This window comes from Melospiza georgiana, chromosome 15 (assembly GCF_028018845.1).
Source record: "Melospiza georgiana isolate bMelGeo1 chromosome 15, bMelGeo1.pri, whole genome shotgun sequence".
Lineage (NCBI taxonomy): Eukaryota > Metazoa > Chordata > Aves > Passeriformes > Passerellidae > Melospiza > Melospiza georgiana.
This window is the reverse complement of record NC_080444.1, coordinates 17,259,414-17,284,513: the sequence shown is the minus strand read 5'-3', so window position 1 is coordinate 17,284,513 and position 25,100 is coordinate 17,259,414. Positions and strand designations below refer to the sequence as shown.

Sequence of the window (25,100 nt, the reverse complement as noted above, 5' to 3'; positions counted from 1 at the left end):
CGCTGCTGCCTTTGCTCCTTTGGGTTTTCAGAGCCACAAGAATCCCACTTAAAACACCAGGGCATCCTGCAACCTTATTTTCAGCATATTTTTCACTTGCTGAAAGAAGTGAATGTTACAATGAGTCCCTTTGAGAGAATGCATAGACAGACTTTTACTCTGATTCATAAAATTAATTATCTTAATTTCAGCTTTTATTGGTGCAGAATAAGAACCCTGCTTGGTAGAACTTAACATCTTTGTGTATTCGGCACGTCTGATAATTCAAGCTGTACTGCAGATGCTTGACACATCTGTCCTGATCAGCCCCTTTTGGAGCACTCACAAACTCAGCAGTGGAGCCTGGACAGGCTGGCTGCTGCAGTGGGTGAAACCAGCTGGGTGTTGGGATGTGGGAGAGATTTATGTGTTTGGGACTCCTTGGAAAGAGGAGGTGGTGGTGCTGACATCACTCCTACTTCATCCCTGGGGATGAGCAGCCCACCAGCAGCTGCCTGAGGGAGGTGGGCAGTGCTGCAGGGTCCCTGTGCTCTGCCCTGAGCTCCTGGGCACACACGGAGCAGCTCTGCAGAGACACGAGAGCACGTGGGTTCCTGGGCTGGTCATTCTCTCCTTATTGTTATTTTTGCGTACACTAGTGTTTTTATTGGGTCCAGCTGAGACTGGGAACAAGAGAGTCAAAATACCTTCCTTGGGGTTTGTTCTTGCAGTAATTCTAACCCTCTGTGGGGACGGGAAAGGTTCACACTCTTTCCAGACCCGAGAGACTCCAGCGCTTTGGATGCGTTTCAGCGAGGAGCTCAGGGCCAGGTTCTGAGGTCGTTGTCTGTTGGGCTTGACTGTGTCAGTAGGAGTTTATTCAAATGAGAATGATCAAAGACATCAGGGTTTGGCCCTTTATTTTTCATTTTAGGTGCTTTTTCAAGCATAACAGATCTTCTGAACTTTTTTGAGGCTCATCCTTCAGTAATTCCAGACTCAGAGCCTGGCAGCTTGTCAGGCAGTTTTCCTGCCTCTGTAGAAATACTGTCCACTTGAGCTGTGCTTGGAGGCAGCGGGAAACCCTGGTGAGATAGAGGAATTTCTGTGCTAACATTCTGAACGTTTCTCTTTCCAGGCTTATTTCTTAGTCATGGCAAGTTTGCAGGTGGCAAAGTTTGGGGCAGAATTTGTTCACAGCTGTCCCCGCCCAGGCGTTTTTAAAGCACACAACCTACCCGCCTCCCTTTTACTGAATCTTGTCTAGAGAAACTTATTCACCATCGTTGAAGCAACTGCCAAAATATTTTTAGTGTCTCTTATGGTGAATTATGTATAAAACATCTGCAAGAGGTCAAGTCTGATTCCCACTGCTTAGTCCTGTTTTCTTAGATATACAAAAGGGTGCAGATGGCTCCCTGTTAGAATGACAGTATTTTGCATTCATTTCTCACATGGCTAAGGGATGACCAGCCTCTGGGTAGTACCAGCCTGGGCCAGTAATATGGTACTTACAGCTCCGATAGGGGGGTGTTTCTGTGTGTGTTTATTTGTTTTGTTTTTCATAGAATTACAGATTCTGGGATTTACTAAAGTTTTATTCAAGTTGGACAAAAATCTCTTAGACCTACCTTGGCATTTATTCTGGTCTGATTCTGGTCTTATATCTGTTGAACTCTCAAACAATTTTCATATGTGTAGGCTAATAAAAGACCTCAAATTAGCACATTTTCATTTAAGCTTCTCGCAAGATGTGGTGACTAGAGTGAGTTTGTAGGGACTATGTTTGGAAGCTTTGTCATCCTATAGGAGCCTGGCAGTCTGGGGAAGAGGACTTGTATGTTTTAGAACCTCCTTTTTACCTCGATAGTGCCATTCTGGCATAAACAACACATCTCTACAGGGTGGGGAGGCAGAATCTGCCTGAGATGGTCCCTGAGATGCTTGGGGAACACCAGCTCAGCATCGTCTCCTGGCTGTGTTTTGTTAGCTACTGCTGAAGCGGTGGGGAAATTTTTTGGGTGGGCATCCCTACAGGTAAGAGCTCTGTAATGGTCCAGGCCGGGTTGGACAGGACTCAGAGCAACCTGGTCCAGGGGAAGGTGCCCCTGCCCAGGGGGGTGGGACTGGCTGAGCTTGAAAATCTCTTCCAACCCAACCACTATGTGATTTCATATTTCTAGGAATGGTGTGTCAGTGATATTAAATAGTGGAGAATGACACCAAAGAGCCTGAGAGCGCTACTTTCTGTGCTGACCATCTCGGGCCGTGCAGGCTGGGCTGACTGCAGCACAGCGTGTCCTGCCTGCACAGCTGGGCACTCGGGCTGGTGTGCTTGGCACCAGCACGGAGATTCCTGCCTGTCTTGGCCCCGAGTGCCGCGGCCGAGCCCAGGGAGCGCCGAGGGACAGCTCAGAGCGCTGGATGTGGGACAGAAGCCGCCCGGGCGTGAGGCGGGGCCGTGGCAGCGGCAGCGCCCAGAGCAGGGCCCGGAGGCCGAGGCTGCTGCGGCTGCTGCGGATGGGAGGCCCGAGGGAGCTGCCAGGAGGGGAAGGGGGCTCCGTGCCGGGATCCTGCACCTTCCCCTCGGGGTGGGCAGTGGGCAGCACCCAGCCCCGGGGGAAGCTGTCCCCAAAGCCCGTCCCAGGCTGCGCTCCCACCCTGCCGCCGCTGGCAGAGGCGGGACCCTGCGGCCTGTAGGGTCTTTATCAGCACTCGAGGCACTTCCGATGTGTGTGAAGTCCTTTGTGTGGAAGTATTTACAGGATCAGGTTGCTGTAGTGGAAATGTCTTTGAGGTCTTTGCTGCATTATAGATTTTCTTCAGATGTCTCCCATGCAAATATTTAACCTGTCTGGTCCCTGAGAGCTACTGAGGCAGTTGTGCGGGTGGCAGGTTGTGTCTGCAGCCTGTCCTTTGTGCACACAGAGCCCTCGCTCCCGCTTCCCTTCCCGCCTGGGATGGGGCAGGAAAACCTGCCGGGACCTGGCACTCGGTGGATGTGCTGGTGCCCTGAGGACCTTACACCCCAAAAAGTCTTTATCCCCAGGTGCAACAGTTAGGGTGCTGACCGAGTGAAAGCTACAGCATTTAAAAGAAATCCTCATTTAGTGTAACAGCATCTTTCAAACCCTGAGCAGGACTGGAGCTGCTCCCTGGGCAGCCTCTGTGCTGACACCGAGCACTTTCCTGGCTCCTGAAACACGGTGGCTTAAAACAGGCAATATCTGGAGCCTGGGTCTCAGAGCTGCTCTTAGTCTTCCTCCCACGAACATACCTTTTAATAATTTGATGTGCATATGCTGTGCTCAGGAGAGACAGGATGAGCTTAGGGCAGTGGTATGTGGGTAGAGCACCAGCCTCACTGATTGGGGTGGTTACTCCTAATTTGCACCTGAATATTTGAGAAGGGAGCTGGGTTCTGTGGATTATAACTACTAAATACCATTCAGTTTGCAGGACTATGCAAGCGTGCAGACAAAACTTAGGGATGCAGCCTTGATTCCCTCACTGGGCCACAGCCTGCAGGCTTCATTAGACCTGCCAGACTTTACCTAATTTTGGTGTTATTCCCTCATCATTACATCATGACTGTGGAGACAGGGTCATTCTCTCCTATGTTGTGGTCGTGGAAGGGATTCATGTGGTTTTGGTAGGGGTAGGCAGTGTTTGAACAGATTTCAACTATTTAAAGCACTGTTGCCCATGCTGGGAGTCTCAGGAGAAGATTCGGTCTCAGCAGAGTGGATTTTGCTTTCCCATCAGATGTGATCTGTGCACTGTGAAAAATGGGAATGTCCTGGTTCACAGCTCCAGGGTAACAAACTGGGAAAGCTGCCCTCCATCCCAGGTGCTGTGCTCCCAGCCTCAGTGTGTCATTGCATCCTCTTCATTAGCTGGAAGTGGTTTCAAGTCTGAGAATGGTTCCCGTGACTTTTCAGAAAAAGAAGTGCAACCAAAGCAACAAAATCTTTGGCCCCTCTGAGATCCTTTTCCCCAGTGTCTTGCCAGCTGCAGGGTGCCTGTGGACAGTGTAAGCAGCTGTGTACCTTCTCCCTGTGGCTCCCTTTGCCAGGGTTTCACCTGAAAAAAACCACAAACCAGTGGATAGACTTGAAGTATCTAATCCTTCTGCACCCTTCTTGTGTTTTTCCTTGTATCTCTTTCTTTATTTGGACCTGAGGATTTTGTGATTGGTACTTGTAAACCTTACACTTCTCAGGTGCCCTCTTTCTCCTCTCTTTCCCTGTGCTTTTCTGGCTCCTGTCCTCCCACTCCCAGGAAATATCTGAAAGATAATTTGGCATATTTTCTGCCACCTTCACATATCTCCCTGACTTCATGTTTTCTTAGCTGGTAGATAGCTTTTCAACATACACACACACACACACACACACACACACACACACACACACACACATATATATATATATATATATATGTATATATATATGTAATCCTTTTCACCTAGACTTGTGAGGAATTCCAGTCTCTTCCAGTGGGAGTTTTCAGGAAGGTTTAGGTTAAATGGGCCAATAAGGCAAAACATGTAGCAGGAGATCTCACCCTCTAAAGACATCTTTTCTCTTTTGCTCTTTATTTTATTCCCCTGGAAAATATATCAGAATATCTAGCTGTCAAAGAATTTAAACAATAACACCTGATCTGAAGATTGGAGCACAGGGCCTTTGAAAATAAAGATTGTAATCTCTGTGTGGTGTGTCCAGGGACAGATGGGGCTGAGCAGCAGAGTGCTGTGGGGCTGCTGCTCTGGCATGGTGGCTCTCATTTCACCTGAACTCTCCTGTACATTCTCTTGGATTTTCTCTGGCACTTCCATTGTGCTATGGCATGCCTATCACAGGACAGGACAGCATTCAAGTCCAGTTTGAATTAATGTAAAATGTGTTGGCTGAGCTTTTCTCCTGCTGTGTGTGAGTGGAGGGGGAGACATGAGCAGCCCCTGGGTGCTGGGTCAGCCTCCACCCCCTAGGAACTCTGGTTGCATCCTTCAGGGCTGGGATTCATCCCAGAGGATTTCAGATGTGCTGTTTAAGGTGCCTGTCCCTGCTCCTGAGAGAACTTAGGGAGATGCCTGTTGCACAAAGAGGCATCAGGTGTCAGGGGTGCTGTTATAGGTTATAACCCACCCTAGAGCTGCCCTGATCTCTCTTGTAGAAAAGGGGATCAGGGATCCCTAGAAATAAGATGTTTCCTACATCTTAAGACTCAGATTTTGCAGAAGTGGGGAACCTCTGTGAGGCCTTGGCCTGTCCTGGGGCAGCTCAGGTCACAGCAGGGATCAGACATCCTCTGCTGCACCTCCTGGCCTCTGTTCCCACTCCTCAGCATGGGGTGCAGCTTGGTCCCTGGGGGTTTGGGCTGGCTCTCAGGGCCCTGGGATGGATGCTGCTGTGTTTGCCAGCACAAATGTCTCTCTGGATGCCTGCTTGTCCTCTGGTGCTCAGGCTGTGCTGTGGCACTTGCCTGGGAGGAATAACCTCCGTAATTGCCGTAACCTCTGCAGCCTGCAGGAAAGGTGACTTCCATCTACTTCTAAATTATGACATTATTTTATTAGATCTTTAAACTTTAGTTAAATTTTTTATTTAAAAAAGGGGAGGAAGGTATCATATTTTAATTAGTAGCGGTGCCAAAGGAGTCCTAGATTAATTATTTGAAATCACTCCATCCAGATGGTTTTAATTTTCACAGCAGGGAACCGGCATCTTTTTAAGGTGATATTTTTCAAATTAAAATCAGCTTGGATATTAGTCATACTGGCTGCAGAGCGAGGGGGTGGGGAGCATGAGCCAGTGTACCCTGTGTTGTCCCTCTGAGCAGGGGCTGCCACGGGGACCTGCGTCAGAGGGTGGGAGCTGCTGCCAGTCCCGTGGGACCACAGCTCTCATGTGGAGGGTTTTGTCAGTGTTAGCTCCTCCTTTGGCTGGCCACAGCCTGTATCTGATGTTCAGAGTCACTCTCAGCAGCTTTTTACTCTCAGGCTGGAGTGGGCAGCGAATGCCCCGCATGCTCAGAGGGAGCTGTGCTCTCCTGTTCTGGCCTGTGTGGAGCCCTGTCTGAGCCCTGTGCTGGCTGGCCCCACACCAGTGTTCATGCCCGGGTGGTTTGGCCACTGCACATCTGTGGGCAGCTCCTTGGTGCTCTGGGGGTTGGCCATGGCTCCTGGACCAGCCTTTGCTGGCTCCACAACCTTTGCTCATGTGCTGGCTGCTGGACTCCCGCTCTGAGGCTGAGCTCCATCTTCTGCTCATGTGAGGAGAAGCCCTTTCAGAATTGCCTCTTTAAAGGCAGACAGTCCCACCTTTGCTGTTCCCTTGTCTGTCAATGCTGCATTGCACCTGAGCAGCCTCCCTGAGCTTCCTGGAGCAGTGGGCACTCAGCGGGTTCCAGCCTGCCCTGGAGGAGCTGGCCTGGCCCTGTGCCATCACCCCCTCCTGGCTGGCTCACCTTGATAGCCTCCCTTTGAGGGGTTATTTACGGCTCAGGGCCCTTCCTCACAGAAGTGGTCACAGGTTGGGTACTGCCCTGGCAGGTGAGGGGACAAAGTGGGCAGCACCCAGCTGTTACTTCAGGCTGCTCTCCATTACAGGTACCTAAACCCATGAGGTGTTTCTGAAAAACTTCCATAAATATCCATATCTGTGCATGATTGCAAGTGATATCCTGCTGTAATACAGACATAATCCCACTTGCTGTCAGAAAGCAGTTATAATTTAAATATCCCCTGTGATAACAGGTTTAAAAAATAGATCTAAATAAATGTAAGCAGCTAGTAACTGGAAACCCCTGAACTTACAGATGTGACTGGGCTGTGAGGGGAAAATTGTTTAGGGCCCTTGTGAGTTAAAGGTCTGTGATATTTGCACTGCTGCAGAAGCCAAAAGCTGACTTTACAAGTGGGAAAAATATTAATGTGTTTAAATGAAACAAACTCTTATTTCTATCCCCATGGTAAATCCTTACAATGAACATATTTGCTCTTAGAGGGCTTTAAAGTTTGAAATATGAATGCCAAAAAGAATGTGACTTTTTGCAGCACAGATCAAACATTCTCCAGAGTTTGGCAAAAGCTGTGTTTCTATGATGGGGCTCAGCACTCACAGGCGTGAGTATTTCCAGAGCAGGAGCGTGGAGCTGCACTTGCTGACACTCACACATTCTTGCATTGTGTTTCAACCATGTCTCCTTTCTCCTCCTCCATGGTGGGGATGGATCTGAACCAAAATGTCCAGTCTGCCTGTTCCTGCCTCTCTGGGGTAATTCCTGGAATCTGAATCTTGAGCATGACTGGAATTTGTGTTTAGATTAGAGATGGAGTAAAAGGCTGGATTTGGATCTGTCTGGGGTTTTGAGATGATGATGATGATGATGATGGCACACTGCTTGTCTGGGTGCAACCTGGCCCCTTCTGCAGGTACAGCTGTGGCAAAGCAGGGCATTTATGGAGATGCAGCAGAAATCTGTCCTCTACCCTGGCTCCTGCTGCAAACCAGCTCTGGCATCAATACCCTGCAAGACACTGAGATTGGCCACATTTCTCCCAGCTAGAGCTGGACACCTCGGTCTGGACTGCCAGAAAGAAATTTCTGACCTCCTGGATGCACAACAAGGCATGGAGGACCTGTGCAGGGTGGGTGTGCATCAGACAGAACAAGCAGTGCCCAATTTCTCCCTGCTGGCTGTTGTGGTGACCTTCAGGAGGTCACTGTAATGTTTTGCACTGGAGTGTGTGGCTGAACCACTTCTGTGCAGTGTTTGAAGGCTGCTGGCTGTGGGGAAAGGATTTTCTTTCTTGTCATGCTAATCTTGCATCTTCATGAGAATAAAATCCACGTTTTACCCTCCAAGAACCCTCCTGCAGTGTGAAGGAGAGCATTGTCATTGGAACATCCTGCCCGGGGCAGTGGTGGCATCACCATCGCCAGAGGTGTTTAAAAGCCATGGAGGTGTGACACCTGGGGACAGGGTGTAGTGGTGGCCTCAACAGTGCTGGAGGAACAGTTTTGGACTTGATGATCTGAGAGGTTTTTTCCAACATAAGCAATTCTCTGGTTCTTTAACACTGAGCTAATATTGCTGGTGGTGGTGGGGTTGGTGTGACAGATGGAGCCCACACGTGTGGTTGTATTGTGTTTATTGTTGGTTATTCTGTGGTAAAGCAGCTTTAAATCTGGGGTATCAGTGTGGGAGTGAGTGGAGAGGTGTCAGTCCTGCACCAAGCCACGAGCTCGGCCCCTGGTGCTCCCTGGGGCTGTGCCCTGCAGGGCACCTGGGCATGGTGTGGTCCAGCTGGGCACTGGGACAGTGCCCAGGGAGCTCTGCACCCTGTGCCTTCATGGACCACACAGCTAAATGCTTTCTTTTCTTCTTCCTTTCCAAGCCCAGCTTCTAGTGGAAACAGACACTTTCGGAAGTCAAGTCCGGATCAAAGGGAAGGAGACAGATTTCTACCTTTGCATGAACAGGAAAGGCAAGCTAGTGGGGAAGGTAAGTGTTTCCTATTAATTCATCTGTAACCTGAGTGTTACCTTGAGCAACCTCCTCAAGGCCGTAGTGCTGTGTTTGAGCCTCGTCTGTCAGCCTCAGCTGAGGAGCAGGACGGGGAATGTGGGGTTTGCTGGGAAGCTCTTGCTCTCCCAGAGGAGTCCTGCAGCCTCACAGGGCTCTCCAGTGCTGCTGCAGGTGTGCACTCACGTGAGATGTCACCTTAGCATCCCAGTGCCATGGCCACCTCCACAGCACCTTCCTCACCTGGCCTTTCTTTGGGGGTACATTCAAATATGAATTTCCCCCAGAGCTCCTTTACTGAAGAATTCAGAGTAGAAGGGCAGGCAGAGCACTGTGCTGTGGTTTGTGCTGGGCAGCAGAAAGCTCCTTCCTGCCCTCCAGGAGCCAGGGACTGGCATGGCACAGCCAGGGCTGGAATCTGAACATTGGGGGATGGTCCCCAATGGAAGCATGTAACAAATTACATGTTATTAACAGTGTATTCACCCCTTCAGCCCAACTTGTGTGCTGAAGTAGTATTTTTGTAATTCATACAGTCCTTTATTGCTGGAAAGGCTGGAGGCTTGCTAACCAGGAAGAGGCCTGTGCAAAGCTGAAGTGCCACCAAAAAATAAATGTCAAATAGAATATTCCAGCCTTCAAACCTCGGCTGTGCTCACTTTGCACCACCAGGAGTTCCAATCGAGCATCTTTGTGGCTGTGAAAAATGGAAGCAGAGTTTTGTTTTTAGTCAAGGCTGTGAAAGCCATGCTCCCAAACAGAAACCAGAGACCAAATGGCTCTGATGAAAAAATGTTTACTGTTGTGGTCCCAGGAGTGACACCTGTGGGACACTGCCTTTCCTGGAGGACCCCTCCCTCTTCCACTTGTGCTTCCTTGGGGATCAGATGCTCTGTGGAGCCTAAGACCAGGTTATTTGCTGCTAGCCAGGGCCCTGTGCCTGACCTGCTTTGGAGCTACCTGTTGAGGCAGGAGGCATCCAGGGCACTGCTTAAAATCAGGCAGAAATGGAAATTAGCACTCTGAGAGGGCTGGGGCAAAGCAGCCTATTGTCTCTGCTTCCTGCACTTGTGTTACCACCCTGCATGGGACCCCATTGTTTGGTCTTGGACAGGGAAATTATTTTAACTGGTTTTAAACCATATTGGATGCTTTTGAAGGTTGCATTGGACACAAACCTACCTTAGATTTTTCTGTGCCCTAATTTTCCATCCTTTAAATGCGATCATGGCATTTTCCCCAGATCTGAGCATTTTCCCCAGAAGTGTAGTAAGGATAATGTTGTTAATGTTTATGAGGTGCTGATACCAGTCATGGAGACCTTAGAAGCACTCAGGTGGGGTAAATTGAGCACAAAATCTTAGAAAAATCCTTTTCCTTCAGCAGACCTTGCCCCAGGTGAGTCAGCAGTGGCACAGGGCAGCCCACAGCCTTTCCTGTTCTGAATGGAGTGCCCAGGAGCATCTTGGCAAAGTCAGGATGCTCCTGGGCACTCAGTTTTTCCAAACATTCCATATATTTATATGGAGTGTGTATTTAAGGCTCATCCCTTGATATGGCACACTGGGCACTGAGGCAGGGCACTTGTTTCACTTGTCACCTTTCAGGCAGTGTGAACCTCTGCCCGCCCCCCTGTGTGCTTTTCATGCTTTTCGTGGTGTTAAGCTGGCAAATGTTTTGTTACAAAGAATAAATAAGTCTGTTCTTGTAAATACTGCTGCCCTCCCAGGCCAGGCTGTGACAATTTCCCAAAGCAGCCGAGCTGGGCTGGAGGGAACGCGGTGCTGGGCAGGAAAATGTTCCAGACGTGTTGCCCATATTAACAGCTCCTCAAGAGCAACAAAAGAAAACAATAGCATGTCTTCTTGATACCAAAGAGTGTGGTTTTAATTAGTGTCATGGTTTCAGCTCTCTTTGTGGCAAGAGTTTGAGGGAATGCTTTTTAGCCTGAATGCTCTAAACAGCCAGTAAACCCCAAGGAAAACATGAGATAAAAGTTATGCCTGGGCTTATACAAATATTTAAGTTCAGTCTGGGGGTGGAGGGGAATGAAGCCCACGGAGTGATTGTTCCATGGTTGTCCTGCTATGTTCATTTGGCAGGAGAGGAGCCATGGGACCAACCCGGGCCTTTCCTCTGCTCTTTTCCTATTGCCTTGCACTGCAGAATCCCCAACCAGACCAGCACATGCCATCTGGCTTTGTTCTCCTCCTCACTCAGCAGTTTTGGATCCCCCTCAGTTGAAAACCTGCTTTGAATTCAGCCCCTTTTGTGTCCCATAATCACCTACAAAGAGTCCCACGGTCAGGAGCAGGTTGTTGTTCTCAGCTGGAACTGGTGATGACCACAAGAGCTCCAGAGGTGGACAGGGCTTTTCCCCACCTTGGAGCTGGCTGTGCTGCAGGGAAGCAGACTGACCCCCCCGGGGGTGAGAGGAGCAGCCTTTGTGTCCTTATTTCTGATGATTTCCCAGCACAGCCCTCTGATGGAGCCTGCTCAGGAGCCCCAAACCTTGTGGGTTTTGTCTGTCTCGGGTGCTGCTCTGTGTGTCCACAGGCAGCAGTGAGCAAAGGGCTCGGAGCTGCTTTGGGCAGGCTCCTGATCTGTTATAACCGCAGCTGCTGCGGTCACTGGCACTCTGGGATGCTTTGGAGAACGAGACAGGGGATGTGTTGTACAGCAGTCACTTCTCTGTCACAGGTGAGCAGCACCTGGGGAAAACAAACTAGAGTGTGTTTTTTGTGGATTCTTGGTGTTGTTTTGAAGAAGGCCCAAGAAACATTTAAATTTCTTTCTTTTTACTTCTGCCTATCTGTTTCTTAGACCATGGTGTTTCGGAGCTACATAAAAATTGTAGGTCCTGAGTTTTCTGGTCTTCCTGAGGTTTTCTGTGGACCATTGAGCTTTATTATAAAATCACAGAATTTTGGGGGTTGGAAGGGACCTTAAATCTCATCCCATTGCACCCCCTGCCATGGCAGGGACACCTCCCACTGTCCCAGGCTGCTCCAAGGCCCAGTGTCCAGCCTGGCTTTAGACACTGCCAGGGATCCAGGGGCAGCCACAGCTGCTCTGGGCACCCTGTGCCAGTACCCTCAAAGCAAAGAGTTTCTTCTTTATATCTGGTACAAATTTATCTTCTTTTAGTAAAAGCCATTACTCCCTGTTCTACTGCAACAGGTCCTGCTGAAAGGTTTGTCCCTGTTTTTTTTTCACCTTTTTTTAAATACTGAAAGGCTGCAATAAGTTCTTCCTAGAGCCCTCTCTTCTCCAGGCTTTATGGTGGAATCACACTATTGTGGAATCAGGAGAGAGATGAAAATATGAAAATTCAGAACAAGAATGCCAGCTGCTTTTCTGAGAAACTTTTTTGTCTTTAAAAAAAAATTATTAAACCTGTTTATTTATATCAGTCGTTTTACAAACACAAGGGGAAGAGGACTCAAAGGTGCAGCTCTTCTTGAAAGGAGAGGCACAATGTGACTTGTCCACTTGTGACAAGTCATCTAGAACACAGCAACTCTGAATATTGGCAGTAATTCACTGTTAGAGGCAAAGAGGAGCTGATGGTCTCTTTGGAGGTGCTCTTGAGCTTCTAACTGGTTCTCCTGGGGAGTCCTTCTGTGTTTTCTCTCTCTGCCTCAGCTTCTCTTATCTCATGCATTAGCATTGAGATGAAGTCATGTGTGTTTGCTGAAGGCTGGCAAGGGTAAGTCACAGAAGTCTCCCAGAGTGAGGAGCAGCCTGGGCTGAGCAGGTGGCTCCTACCTGAGCTGGGCTCCAGCTGCTCTTGCTGAGCCTGTCCTTACACACATCCAGCTCCCTGCAACTGCAGGATGCTGCAGAGATTGCCTTCTCCTGCCCTGTCCCATCCTCTGCCAGGAGAACATTTGCAGTCAGGGGTCTGTGTGAAGCCTGAAGCACCAAAGGATGGCCAGAGCCTGCCTTTCTTTTGGGCACAGCCAGGGTGGGTGGCTGCTGCATGGGGAACAGAGCAGAGCATCTCCTGAGCCCAGCACTGCCTCCAGGGAAGTTCCCTGACACCCCCTGTGGCATGAGGCAGTCTGGTCAATGCTGGTGCTCAGGCTGCAGCAGGTATCCCTGGGGAGGGTTCTTCACACTCCCACCTTCTTTCAAAGATCCTCAGTGATCTGGTGTCCACACACTCCCAAAATCGTGGCAGTATTGGGGGCATATAGGGGCACTATTTTTGTAAAAGCATTTTAATGAGTTTGATTTTATTCCTCCATTCTCTGAGCTGAATGTGAGCAGAGGGGAAAAGCTGTTTGGTGAAGGGCAGGAGGCTGTAGGCAGCTGAGCCTGAGGCAGAGCTCCAGACAGGTGACAGATCCTTTGGGTGCCTCCTGGGGATGTGTCCCCTGGCACCACGTCTGCAGCACTGCCGTGTTGAGCTTTGGCCCCAGGCACAGCCCAGCTCCTGAACAAAAGCTGTGCCAGCCAAAGCCTGGCTGTGCCAGGGCCACATCATTGGCACAGGGGACAGGAGGTGGCACGGCCGAGCTGGCCACCAGTGCCTCTCTCAGCCTGACCAGCACCACTGTGCTGGTGCCACTCCAGCAGAGACCTGCCTCTCAGACACAGCATTTTTGCTGGTGTGATAACTGCTTTCCAAGCCAATATATTTCTTAATGTTACCAGAAAGTTGCTAATACCATATGGCAAGGCTCTCTGTATTTTTGCAGGACAACAAACAAATTGTTGCTAGATGCCAGACTGCTCTGGCAGAGCTTTATCACTGATGCCTGCCAGCAGTAGCCTTTAGGGGATAGTAATAATTTGGAGTTGTTTACATTACAGCTTTAAAATAGGGGTTTTCTTGAGGCATGTGTGTGTTTAGTCAGGAAAGTTGGCTAAAAAAACTCTTGACAGCATCAAAGCCTGAAGGTGCCCACTGTGGCCTGTAAATGTGCTCTTGGCCCCTGAAACCCTCTGGCCCCATGGGAGAAGGAGCTGTGGAGGCTTCAGCAGGAGGGAAGGAGACTCACCTGGGTGGGAGACACCAGGGGATCCTCCAAAGCTTTTCTGCTGTACCCTGAGCAGGTTCTCATCAGTTGGCTTTGGCTGGGAGTGAGGTTAAGCTTTCTTGGAAAGCTGTCTTTGAAAAGCTGCTGGTGGAGAAGCAGTTCCTTACTGCAGGGCCGGGGGCTGAGGTGAGGACACTCCAGGATGAGCCCCGAGCCCAGTGCCCTCCACATGCCCCAGTCCTGTGTGACATCTGGGTGCCAGTGCTCCTTTGCCTCTGTGCCAGGGCCATCCTGGCAGCCAGGGGTGCTGTGAAGGTGCCAGGAGGTGTGTGGAGAGGGCAGGGGCACCCCGGGGTTGCAGTTTGGAACTCTGGTGGTGTGCATGAGGTGTTTGCCCTCCTCAGCTTGTGTATTTAAAACCACACCTAACTGCATCTTGGAATTGGGGCAGAACTCTAAGTTTCACTGGAGTTTGATGCTTATCCAGGATTTTTCCAGGAGTTGCTCAGAATTTGGGTTGCTTGAAAGGGGCTTGTAAAACCTTACATTTTTGAATGCTGAATTTGCAACATAAACATGAGCAGGATTGGTGGGGTGTCAGGTTTAATAGCACGTGTTTTGTGGATCTCTCTGTGACATGCTCAGCCATAAACCATTCCAACTTGGCATCTCATGCAAAAGCAGAACTTGCCATGGCTTTTGCTGGGGATCAGATCTCGTTTGGAACTGCAGTCTGGGTCTTCACTCTCCTGTGAGTTATTTTTTTTAGTTTAAGTCATCTAAATAAACACATGCACTGCACCCTGAAGCCAACCAGCTTTGGGCATTGCCATAATTAGGACAGGGAGACCTGATCCGGAATTGTCTCAAGTGTCCAAAAATCTGGAATCAGAGCCTGCAGGATTGCAAAGGTCTTAAAAACAATGAGATGACAAAACCACTTTTATTTCGGTTGGCCCATCAGAATCTTCTGCATTTATCTGATCAGGCTTTTTCCCCCGCAACCTGTCGAAAAAAAAATTGAATTATTTTTCTGAAAATTTAGAAGCTGAGAGTCTCATGAAATTAAAAATGGAAGTGGAAGCTAAACCACCCTCCTCCATTCTCAGACCCCAAACTTCATTGAGAAGCTGGAGATGAGCTGCAAGAAGGGAGCTGGGGGTCCTGGTCCGTGGCCAGCTGGATCTCAGTCAGCAGTGCCCTGGCGCCAGGAGGGACATCCCTGTCCTGGGGACACCAGGGGCAAGGGAGGGATTGTCCTGCTCTGCTCTGGGCTGGGACAGCCTCACCTCCAGGGCTGAGGGGGCAGTTTTGGTGCCCAAAACTACTTTTATCTATATGTGAACATCTCCAGTTAACTTAAGCTTCTCAGCACAGCCCTAATTCTTCAAGTGTGTGCTCTGAAATAAAGCAAATGGTCCTTTTATTAAAAAAAAAAAAAAACATTCTTCATAGTATTATTTTTATGATAAGGACTCGCAGGTACTCTGCTGGGGACGTGAGCACTGTGTGTCCTGGCTGTGTCAGGGCACCAGAGAGCTGTGTAACACATTTACAGGTTTATTGTGTTTCTTCTTCAGGAAATGTCATGTTTCCTTTGGATATTTCTAAGAAGCCCCAGCTCTCTCTCAGCCTAAGCTTTGCAAAGTCAAGGTTCACTTGCAGCCCAAGCTTGTAAGCTTGACCTCTGATTGGTTTCCTTGTCCCATGGCTGGAAGGTGTCCATGCCCTTCCAGGGAAGAAAACCATCTTCTTGAAAGCTGTGTGATAATTTAATTTAATCCTTGCTGCCCTCAGGAAGCAAGTGTCACCATAAAGCTGCTGACCTCCTGTCCCCTGTTTTGTGGTGGCTGCAGCTGTGTGTCCTGTTGGACTATTTCAGTTCCCTAAGGTTTAATGTTAATTAAAATTACTGATGGGGATCCCTGAGCCCTGGTCATGCCTTGTCTTGTCTGGGTGGAGAGGGTGCTGCTGAATGCATCTTGTGCTGACAGTTACCAAGTTGGATTTAACTGCTTTCCTCACAGCATTTCATCTCCTAAGTGCAATTTTGTGTTGATCTTGAGCATCTCTTAAGCTGAGGGTGATGTTTCTTCTAAGCACTGCTTAGCAAATACATGGATGTATTTAACTGCAGGAAGGAAGGAAGCAGTGCAGCCTTGTCTCTCTCAGATGGGTGCAGCTGAGATCACCTTCAGGGGACTCCTGCTCCTCAAGGACTGTTTCTTCTTGGCTTGCAGTTTGGTTTTGGAGGGGAGGTGAGAAGACAGGCTATTTTTGCAGTGGAGAATAAAACCTGTGCTCTAACAGTAGCAAAATAGAGTCTATTTGATATGTCAGTTACAGAACTATATTTTAGGTCCAAGAAAAGTAGATTCTGCTTAAATACATTTTTGTTCTTGAGATTCTCTTGCCTTATCTTTTGGGTACCCAAAGATACGAAGTTTTCCCTAGGGAGGACAAGTCTCAAGCCTTGCATTTGTTGCATAGGGATGGAAGTTGGTCACACAGGCTGGAACAAATCTGGATGATAATTTTTTATGGATGGCCCTTGATTTGATGATGGATTTCTCTCTTTTCTTAGTAATATAACTTGACATGAAGAGAGCTAATGCCATCCTGCATACAAACAATGACCTTTCTGGTTCTAAATTCCCCCCATTTGAGCTTGCTCCATGGAAAGTGGTGTCACTACTAGAATCTTGGCTGGATTAAATTGCATTTGTTTGCAATGATAACTTACAGTAAGTGTGCATGTTTGTTTAATGTGAATAAATCTGGGACAAACACAACTTGCTATGAGGTCAGCAAGCAACTCTTCCAGTCTTGTTATCCTGCTCCACTCATCGTCTACACCTGGGTTTTAAACAAATTTGTAAGAAAACATTTCCTGTAGTGGCACAACTCTCTGTATCACAGAATCACTGAGGTTGGAAAAGCCCTCCCAGACCACTGAGTCCAAGCTGTGCCTGGTGCCCACTTTGTCCCCAGCCCAGAGCACCTCCAGGCCTTCCTTTGGTACCTCTAGGGTTGGGGACTCTAGCTCCATGGGCAGCCCCTGCCCGTGTTGAACAAATCCCGCCTGATGCCCAGCCTGGATCTCCCCCAGGCCTGAGTCTCTGTCCTCTCATCCTGTCGCTTGTTCCCAGGGGGAAGAGTGACCCCCACCTAGCTACAATTATATATTTAATTGAAGCCTACATGAAATATGCTGCTGCTCTTAGATGGCTTTTATAGAAAGTTCAGGACTGGCCTGTGGAGGCTGGAAATGACTGCTGGAAAAGAGCTCCCAGCAAAGCCCAGCAGAGCCCTTCAGCAGCAGGTTGTGCTTTGTACAGAGGGGTAAAAACACCTTCCCATCCCTTACCACGTGCAGCCCCTCCCAGCTCCCATGGAACTGGACCTGGTGGGTGCAGATAACAGGAGATGCCATAGATCTGCTCAGATATCACATCTGAAACCTGCCTGGGGATTCACACCTCCTGAAGAGCAGCAGCTTCCTGCTCCAGGGAACCTGCAGTTTTGAGTTTCCTACATCTTCTCTTGATTTAATAAAGTTCATTTTAAAAGCAGTTGATATTTCTCCTCATTAAGTACATGCAGCTCTCTGAGATGCAGTTAGGAATGTCTGTCAGGTAAATGTGCCTCTTTCCAGGTGAAGCCACCTGGTTTGCCCTAATTCAGGCTGTGGCCACCCTGCTGCAGCATTGGCAGGAGCTGTGGCAGTGACGGAAGGAGCAGGTGAGGAGGCCTGTCCTGGTGTAACCCCAGCCTTGCCTGGTCCAGCCTACAGAGCCTCCTTTCATCTGTGTCCTCCAGTTCATCCTGTGACAGAGAGTTCTCCCAGGCAATGTGGGGATTACTGAACTTAGTTAGAAAAAGGGAATTTTGGAAGGGAAGGTGGAAGGAAATAAAAATTTTAAACTGTTCTCTTCCTTCCTCGGTTCCTGCAGCTTGTGTCTGGCACAGACAGGCACAAGGCTCTGCCAAGCCTGCGTGTCCTGACCCACACGTGCAGCACTGTGCCCTTTTTTGCCTGTTTTGGGGAGGGATGGGGTGTTCCCAGCACATGGGGGCAGCTGGGGGCAAACGTGGGCAGGGCTGCTTTGGAACGGGGCCTCTGGAGGGAGATGTGCCCTCCATGGAGCATCTCCTCCGCGAGGTTTTGTGTTACTTCCCTGCCTCGTGAATGCACTTAGATGTCCTGTATACATAATTAACCTCTCTGCTGTGCTGGCAGACACTTTTATTGAACTGCCCATCATGACTCCTAAGTATTTTCCTCGGAGGATTGTGCAGGTTCAGAGGGCAGAAAGCTGGAGGAAACGCGCATGAGGCTGAGTGACTCTTGGCAGTTATGGATGCAGCTTCTCTGATTTACAGCCTGCTCTAGGAGCAGGAATGTGCATTTGGGTCAAGAGGTGTCTCTGTGGTCAGGATGCTTTGTCATAAATCTAAGATGCTGAGCATCAGGATGCTGCTGATGGATCTGTCCTGATAATGCCATAAAGTGCAGGGGATGGCTGAGCACGCAGGCTCACTGCTGTGAGTGAGCAGGTTCTGCCACCCCAGAACTGTGGAACTGTGGGCTCTGGCAGGGCTGTGCTCGTCTCCCCATCGTGTTTGCTGACCTGCCTTTAGAAGGAGTGTGTGTCTGTGTGTGTGTGTGTCAAGGGGGAGAGCAGCAGTGCTAAAAGCTGTGACATTAACCCTGCTCCTGTATTGCCTGCTTCCACTTGGGATTTTCCAAGCCATGTGGAGCAAGTCTAGAGGAGGCTCCGAGCATTGGCCCTCTGGCTTTGAGCTGAGCTTGTGCAAAACTGCAGAGATGGAACTTCCTGAAAGCCTGCTGTGTCTGGGCACTGCTGGGGGATCAGCTCTGGGGCTGCCAGGGGTTATCAGTGGTGTTTGGGTCCTCAGCTGGGCATCCTTCAGGAGCAGCTCATGGGGAGTGCTGAGCCGTGCTGCTCCTAGAAACCCGAGCCTTCCCTGCTGTCACTGCTGTGGAATTTAGGAGACACAAGGTGGGATTTCCTCCGTGTAATGCAGTGGGTGAATCTAACAGTGTCAGTGTCCGAGGGGATTTCAGCAGCCCTTTGAAATGATTGCTGAGCTCAGTGGGTGTGCCTCACACCTGGGGGCGGCATGAAAACCAGCACGGTGGGGTACCAGGGCTTGGGAGCCCCCTCTGTGCCTGTGTGTGGAGGGAGAGAAGGATGGGTGCAGGAAGGGTCCCTTTTCAGCGGTTTTCCTTGTAAAAACCTGGATGCCTGCACCTCTTGGAAACCTTTTGCTTGGATGGTAGCTTTCCCTACTCCAGGATTTTTGGGAGGCGGGGTCTTGCTTCTCTCGCAGAGGGAGATGCTCTCCGTTGTACGGAGGGCTGGTGTCACCACAGTTTGACTTCGAGCCTGGGGGCTGAGCTGCCGAAAAGGTGATAATTAAACCAGAGCCTCAGCCCCCTCTCACTTGGAGTGCTGAGACTCGCTGTGCCCTGTGCCAAGCCGGCAGTTCTGGGATGTCGCGGACGCGTTTGGTTTTTTTGTTATTTGCAGCACACTACCAGTCGCTCACCCAGACAGCTCCTAAATACAGCAGCACTTGAGAAGAGGAAGTGTTTTAACCTAAACTTAGCTAACAACTCGAAGTGTTTTAACCTAAGCTTAGCTAACCCCGATCTTTGCAAACAGAGAAACTTCTCCGTCTGGAGGCTTCTCTCCCCGCTCCTCGCTGTTACCCGAGCTGCTGCCGGAGCTCATTGTTGCTGTGAGAGCCGAGGGAAGTTTGGATTTCCCGGTGCCAGATTTGTGAAGCGTAAATGAGAAGACCTTTCCCGGCCCGTGTGCCATGCAGAGCTGCTCAGGTGGCTGGGCTGGCTGCGGGGAGCGCGGGGGCTGCACCTGCCGATGCCTTGGCTCGGGCTGGCGGCACAGAGCGGCCGCCAATCCCCCCTGAGCCGCAAGCTGTTCGTGGCAGGAATGCCTCGCTCCGAGGAGCGCTCCTGCCACGACAACAAAGAGCTCTTTGATCCTTTCCATTTGGAGAACTTAAAACGAGAAAGCCAAACTACAATAAGACCAAGTTGGGTCATAAAAGGAGAGCAGGAGCACCAAAGCGCTCCGGAGTGTAATTGTAGAAGCAGCAAATGCTTTGGCACTTAATTCCGCTTTAGTGTCAGTTGAACATGTTTCACGTTTAAGACTGGAGAGCCCCTCACCAAATGCTCTGCACAAACAATCCGGGGCTGCTCCTCGGTGTGCTCGGAGAGCGCGGCCCGGCACGGCCCCTGGGCTCGGCTGGGCTGGAGCGGGCTCACGGTGAGAAACCCTCCTCGAAGCCCCCAGTGCAGGGTGAGCCCGGGCTGCCGCTGCTCCAGCCCTGCCCTGTACAAACCCTGGCACCGCCCAGCTCCCTGCCTGCTCAGGGCACTGCCCCAGTGCCAGCGGGGCTGCTCCCCAGGCCTGTTCAGGAGATGCTCTGCTGGAGTGGGCTCACGGTGAGAAACCCTCCTCAAACCCCCCAGTGCAGGGTGAGCCTGGGCTGCCGCTGCTCCAGCCCTGCCCTGTACAAACCCTGGCACCGCCCAGCTCCCTGCCTGCTCAGGGCACTGCCCCAGTGCCAGCGGGGCTGCTCCCCAGGCCTGTTCAGGAGATGCTCTGCTGGAGTGGGCTCACGGTGAGAAACCCTCCTCAAACCCCCCAGTGCAGGGTGAGCCTGGGCTGCCGCTGCTCCAGCCCTGCCCTGTACAAACCCTGGCACCGCCCGGGTCCCTGCCTGTGCTGGGCACTGCCCCAGTGCCAGCGGGGCTGCTCCCCAGGCCTGTTCAGGAGTTGCTCTGCTGGAGCCAGCCCTGGGCGCTGCTCAGGCTGCGCTTTCCCCTCACTCTGCACACACCTGGGCCACGCCCCAGAGCCTTCCCTGGAAGGTGGCATTTCGATCAGGCATTTTATAAGGCATTTATCAGAAATTTGGCTAACAGATACCACATCTTCCCAAAGTTCTTGGGCTGTGTTTAGACAAAAACATGCTCTGAATGATTCCTTTGCAAAGAACTGACCTGCCAGGTGGCACGGCCTTGTTGCATGGCCAGGCAGCAGCCCCTTGGCCAACCCCAACAATTTGGTGTCTGACTTGCAGAGGGCCTTTGCAGGAGCAGGGCTGTGCCTCTGCTGTGTCCTGCTCTGAGCAGGGAGTGTGGCTGGAGGTGCTGCCAGTGCGATGATGAGGCCAAAAGGCAGGAGCAGCCAGTGGGGCACATGAGGGGCACAGGAAGCCCTCATTCCTGCTGTGGAGGGGACAGGGATGTGGGCCTGGCTGTGGGACTTCCTCTGTCCTGTGGCCAGGCCATTACACTGGGCCAGACAGCCCCTGAGCAGCTCTGAGGCTTTCAAGAATTTCTTTATTGTCAAGAATCAGTTGAAAACACAAAGCTCCGTGTTTTGGAGAGTGGGTGCTCTGCAGGGCCCATCCCTGTGTGTATGAAATGTGGCTTGGCAGCAGCTCCCAGCTGCATTGGTGACAGAGGGTGCAGCCCTGGGTCGGTTGCACCAGGAGCTCCTGGGGAAGGGTGAGCCCGTGGCTGGAGCAGGGAGTGATGCTTGGCTAAAGCTGTCTCCCTCTTCTCTTTCACCCCCCTCTCTTTGGAGGAGTGAGGGGATGGCTGACTGACCCAAGAAGTGTTTTGCTATGGCTCAAGTAGGGAACTTAAATTTTAAATGTTGGGCACCTGATGCTTAAAAATTACTGAAAACCCTCACAAATTGATTTTTCCCCCAATAGATTGCTGAGAGTACAGTTCTTGATGGTGTAGGTAACTTGTGTGAATGATTTATCCTGTTGGGGATTATAAAAGAAACTGTAAAATTATCTTGTCAGTATTTGAAAATCATTTGTGTGTCTGTGACGTGTCTTAGCACATACAGGAATGCTCTGTTTGGGGAAGTGAGGTCCTTATCCTGATTTATCTCTAGGTACTTGTAAATGCTGCTGTAATTTCATGTTATCAAACCATTTAGCTCTTCCTCTTCCAGAACGAAGTTATTTTATCTCATGCACCTTGTTTACTTCAAATTAGCCCTGAGGTTGGCCTGAAGTTGCACCTTGTTATTCCTCCACCTCCTGTCTCCGTCTTAGGCTCTGTCGGCAAATTTGAAGGTATAAGTAAATACTTTTTTGTTATTAATAGAATAAGTTCCCCCCTCCTACACACATGTTTTCTTTTCATTCCAGTCTTCATTTTCCGTGAAAAACTGACATTGCAGTAGAAGCGGAACCCTCCCAAATTGCATGAAAAACCCTTAATTCTCCTAGCAACAAGGTCAGGGCTCAAATCCAGTCCCTTCCCACGAGCATGGGGGGAACAACCCTTCCAATTACCTGCGGTACGGATCCGGTCGGTTCACAGGCACCTGGCTTTGGGTGGATTTGAATCCCAGCCATGGTATTGTTTAAAAATTCTCCACTCACTGGGGAAGGGTTTGTAGTGGGCTGGGCCCTGAGAAACCTGGAGCTGGTTTTATGGCTTCCCATTGAATTCTGGTGGAACCCTGTGGTGTTGATTGATTTCCCCCTTTGCCACTCATGTGGCTTTGATCAAACCCAGGACTTGTAGAATGACACCCCCAGGAACTGGAATCACTGAGCTTTGCCCAGTTCTGCTGTTCATTAAAGCGTTTGTGAGCTTCCAGTTGGGGATGGTAAAATGAGGACCTTTGTGCCTGTCCTGGATGGAGACTGCTGGTCCTAAGGCAGAGCCCCTGTGCAGGCCCTGGATTGGCAGATCTGTTGGAAGAGTTGCCAGAATTTGCTCTCTTAATGAGACCTTCCCTGGTGCCGAAAGCCTCGAGGTGCTGATTTCAGAGCAAACATCACCTTCCCTTCTGTCACACAGATGGACCCAAAGCTCTGCTGAAGGCATGGAGTCCTGGAGGAATGGCTGGCTCTGGGGGCTGGTGATGACCAGCCATCCTGGCTTTCCTTTGTTGCTGCCTCCAGCCTGGGTCACTGTGCCTGATGGTTCCCCTGTCGTGTGTGTTTGGGGCTCAGGGGTGCAGGGAAGCCTGTGCAGCATGGCCTGGAGGGGTTCCCTCCTGTTCCATGATTCCCTTCCACAAACTGCAGCAAACTCCACAGGGATTGTGCAGCACATTTCAGGATGGCTGACTGGAAGGGCAGGCTGAGCTGTCCTTGCGGGAAGGATGGTGACCATGCAGGGTGTGGCTGCTCACCCCAGCCTTGTGCCCAGAGGGGCCCCTAAGCTCATGCTGCTGCAGCTTCCCTGCCCCCCAGGATATGATGGGTAAAGTGTTTAGTTTGGTGGGCAGGGTTTCATAGTAGTATATGTAGGCCTGCAGTTCCAAAAAACTCATCTGATATCAGTGGGAAGCTGAATTGGGCTATGATGGAAATCCTTCCTTTGAGTTTGCTGAGCTTTAAATGAAGTCCTGTGTGATGGTTTATACCTACTTATCCTGTATCTACTCCTGAATATCTTCTGATGCATAAATCAAATCATGTGACATTCTAAGTACAGTACCAGTGACTCAGCAGTTAAAGGGCAAAATATTTTCTGGCAGAAGGTTATGGTTGAGAAGAATTTCCTTTATGCTCAAGGACTTGAAGATGCAGTTGTGTGATGCTGTCACTCCCTCCAGTGCTGCCTGTGCTGGGTGAGAATCCTGAATGCAGAGATCCTTGTTCTGCCATGTTCAAAGCCCAGTTCTGGCTCTGGTAGGATCTCCAGGCTGAGCTGAGCCCAGTTTGGCTTCAGGGCTCTCCGGGGTCCCAGGCACTGGAGTGGTGCTGGGGACCCCAGTGGCTGCAGCAGCCCTGGAGCACCATGTGTGGTCCATGTGCCAGGGGGTGCCCTGGGATCACATGGAGGAAAGTTTTAAAATTGCTGGGGAGGCTTAGACTGAAGCTTCTCATAATTTTAGTGGGATTTGAGTAGTTGGGGGTGAAAGCCCATGAGGTATTTCAGGAGTGAGGGGTAGAAGGGGAAACACTGTTGTTTGGGCCATGTGAGATTCTGGGGTTTGGTTTTTTTCTGACTAAGTATGATGTTTCCCTGGCACGAATTCAATTCGTCCTCTCTCCCTAAGGGAAGAAAGCAAAGCTGGATGTCTTGCTTTGCTTGCAGTTGAAGGCACTGGACTGGATAAACTTAACTGTTGTCTTTGAAAAAGTTTTCTCCCCTTGGATAAGAGCATTTAAAAAAAAGAAATTATGACCTCACGCTTTCATGCTTTAAAAAAAAAATCTATTTTAGCTGATGCTTGTTATGGCTCTTATTAAGAATGTTTGAACCAAAAAAGAGGTCCAGATGTGATGATTTTATTTATGCCAAATTGGGTTTTGGTCACTGAGCTTGCATTTGGATTATTTATTTTTTCTTTCTTTTTTTTTTTTTTCCTTTTCAGCCTGATGGCACCAGTAAGGAGTGTGTCTTCATTGAAAAAGTCCTAGAAAACAACTACACGGCACTGATGTCTGCAAAATATTCAGGCTGGTATGTTGGATTCACCAAAAAAGGGAGGCCACGGAAAGGGCCCAAGACCCGGGAAAATCAGCAAGATGTACACTTTATGAAGAGATACCCAAAGGGGCAAATGGAGATACAGAAACCTTTCAAGTACACAACAGTCACCAAGAGGACTAAGAGAATACGACCCACCAACCCCAGCTAAACAGACAAAAATAGTGTCACAATAAGAAACCACAAAAAGAAAAAAAAAAAAAAAAAAACTGCACCAGAGGAATATTTTTACATTAAAAATAAGGAAGAAGCTCTATTTTTGTACATTGTGTTTAAAAAAAATAAAAATAAAAAAAATTAATAAAAGACTAGATGGCAAATGCTGGGGAAAGCTGTTCGGGATTTATTGTGACTTGAAAAATGAAATTAACTGCTCTATTTAAATTGACTTCTTGTTGTTGATGACACACAGGTGCTTCTTTTGCTTTTTTTTGGAAAGGACAACTTCTCAAGCATATCCCCAGAGGGAAAAAAAAAATTATTAAAAATAAAGAAATAAAACCAAAGAAAACCCAAGTTCTTTCCCAAAGTTACTGAGACCCTGCCCCGCCAAGTGCCGGTTGCAGTAATGTATTTATTGCCTGTGCCCGCCCGCCCGGCCAGGCGCGGCTGCGGGGCCGGGCCCGCCGACCCTCTGCACCCTCCTGACGACACTGGGAGTCACGGCTCCGTGATCCTGCATCCCGCTCACTTCTGGAGAATGCTGCTAACTACATTCAAGTGACTACAAGATGACCTAGTACACCAATGATAAGGGAATATTTTAAAACCAGCTATATTATATATATTATATATATATAAGCTATTTATTTCACCTCTCTGTATATTGCAGTTCCATGAACCAAGTATTACTGCCTCAACAATTAAAAAAATTATTTAAAACACATGTACATATTTTTGCTGTTCACACTTCTTTCCCCTCCCTGAGTAGTGTTTTTTAAATGCATATTTATCCTTTATGCGAGGCTGGCAGGAAATGTTCGGGGCAGTTTCCCCACTATAAACTTCATTGCTGATTCTGTAGTTCCTCTGTTCCTTAATACCATCTTCCTCTTCCTCCCTGGTTGTTG

The 25,100-nt window shown here is 49.5% G+C and overlaps 1 protein-coding gene across 1 annotated transcript in view; it reads left to right on the top strand.

Moving 5' to 3' along the window:
- Window positions 1–24,798, top strand: part of FGF18 (fibroblast growth factor 18) — a 65,662-nt gene extending 40,864 nt beyond the window's left edge. The window contains exons 4-5 of the mRNA XM_058035081.1: window positions 8,384–8,490; window positions 23,915–24,798. Coding sequence (XP_057891064.1) covers window positions 8,384–8,490; window positions 23,915–24,181 — 374 coding nt within the window. The 3' untranslated portion in view covers window positions 24,182–24,798. The remainder of the gene's footprint in view (window positions 1–8,383; window positions 8,491–23,914) is intronic.
- Window positions 24,799–25,100: the final 302 nt, after the last annotated feature.